Raw genomic sequence first — 935 nt, 5'->3', positions numbered from 1 at the left:
GCCAATTTTGTATGTGCTCTAACCTTACTAACAAGACTACCATGCAGTACCTTGTTGAACGCTTTGCTGAAATCCATATAAACACTGTCTACCATTCTACCTTCATCAGTCTTCTTTGTCACCTCTTCAAAAAACTCAGCTGAGTTAGTGAGACACGATTGAAGTTATGTTGATTCAGCCCTATTTTACAATGCACTTCCAAATACTCTGCAATCTCACCTTCAATAATGGACTCTTAAACCTTACCTGCAACTGAGGTCAGGCTAACCCACTGATAGTTTCCCATCTTCTTCCTCCCTCCCTTCTTAAACAGGGTAGTTACATTCACAATTTTCCAGATCTCTGAGATCCTCCCTGACTCTGGTGATTCCTGAAAGATCATCACTAAAGCCTCCTCAATCTCCCCAGCTACCTCCTTCAGTATCTGGGGGTGTATCATCACTAAAGCCTCCTCAATCTCCCCAGCTACCTCCTTCAGTGTCCGGGGGTGTAGTCCTGCAGTCCAGACCTTCAGACCTTACAGCCTCCCCAACACCTTCTCCTGAGTCATGGCCACTACACTCACCTCTGTGCCCTGACTCTGTGGAACTCCTGTTACTATATCCCCACATTCTCATTATCCTGTATCCTTCATTCCGAATTGCCCCTGTCCCTGTAGTCAAGGGGCGGAGTCACACAAGGGGCGGGGTCTGTACAAGGGGCGGAGTCAGGGGCGGGGTCTGTTCAAGCAGCAGGGTCATACAGGGGGCGGGGTCAAACGTTATGGTCCCGCCCACTGGTGACGCTCCATCCGGGTGATGCTCGGGTGGTTCCCGGATGAGGAGAATGGAGTCGGCTTTAGATCTGCAGCTTCGGGAGACGTGAGAGAGAAATAACATTAAATATAAATAAATAATAATCAGTGCACAGAAATACAGAATATAGAGTGGGAGGGG

The 935-nt window shown here is 48.2% G+C and overlaps 1 protein-coding gene across 1 annotated transcript in view; it reads left to right on the top strand.

The window, feature by feature from the left end:
- The first annotated feature begins 755 nt into the window (after positions 1–755).
- lamtor5 (late endosomal/lysosomal adaptor, MAPK and MTOR activator 5) overlaps positions 756–935 on the top strand; it is a 10,277-nt gene continuing 10,097 nt past the window's right edge. Inside the window, exon 1 of the mRNA XM_043718887.1 lies at positions 756–860. Coding sequence (XP_043574822.1) covers positions 817–860 — 44 coding nt within the window. The 5' untranslated portion in view covers positions 756–816. The remainder of the gene's footprint in view (positions 861–935) is intronic.

This window comes from Chiloscyllium plagiosum, chromosome 28, assembly GCF_004010195.1.
Source record: "Chiloscyllium plagiosum isolate BGI_BamShark_2017 chromosome 28, ASM401019v2, whole genome shotgun sequence".
In the NCBI taxonomy this organism is placed as follows: Eukaryota; Metazoa; Chordata; class Chondrichthyes; order Orectolobiformes; family Hemiscylliidae; genus Chiloscyllium; species Chiloscyllium plagiosum.
This window is presented reverse-complemented; position numbering and strand designations above follow the sequence as displayed.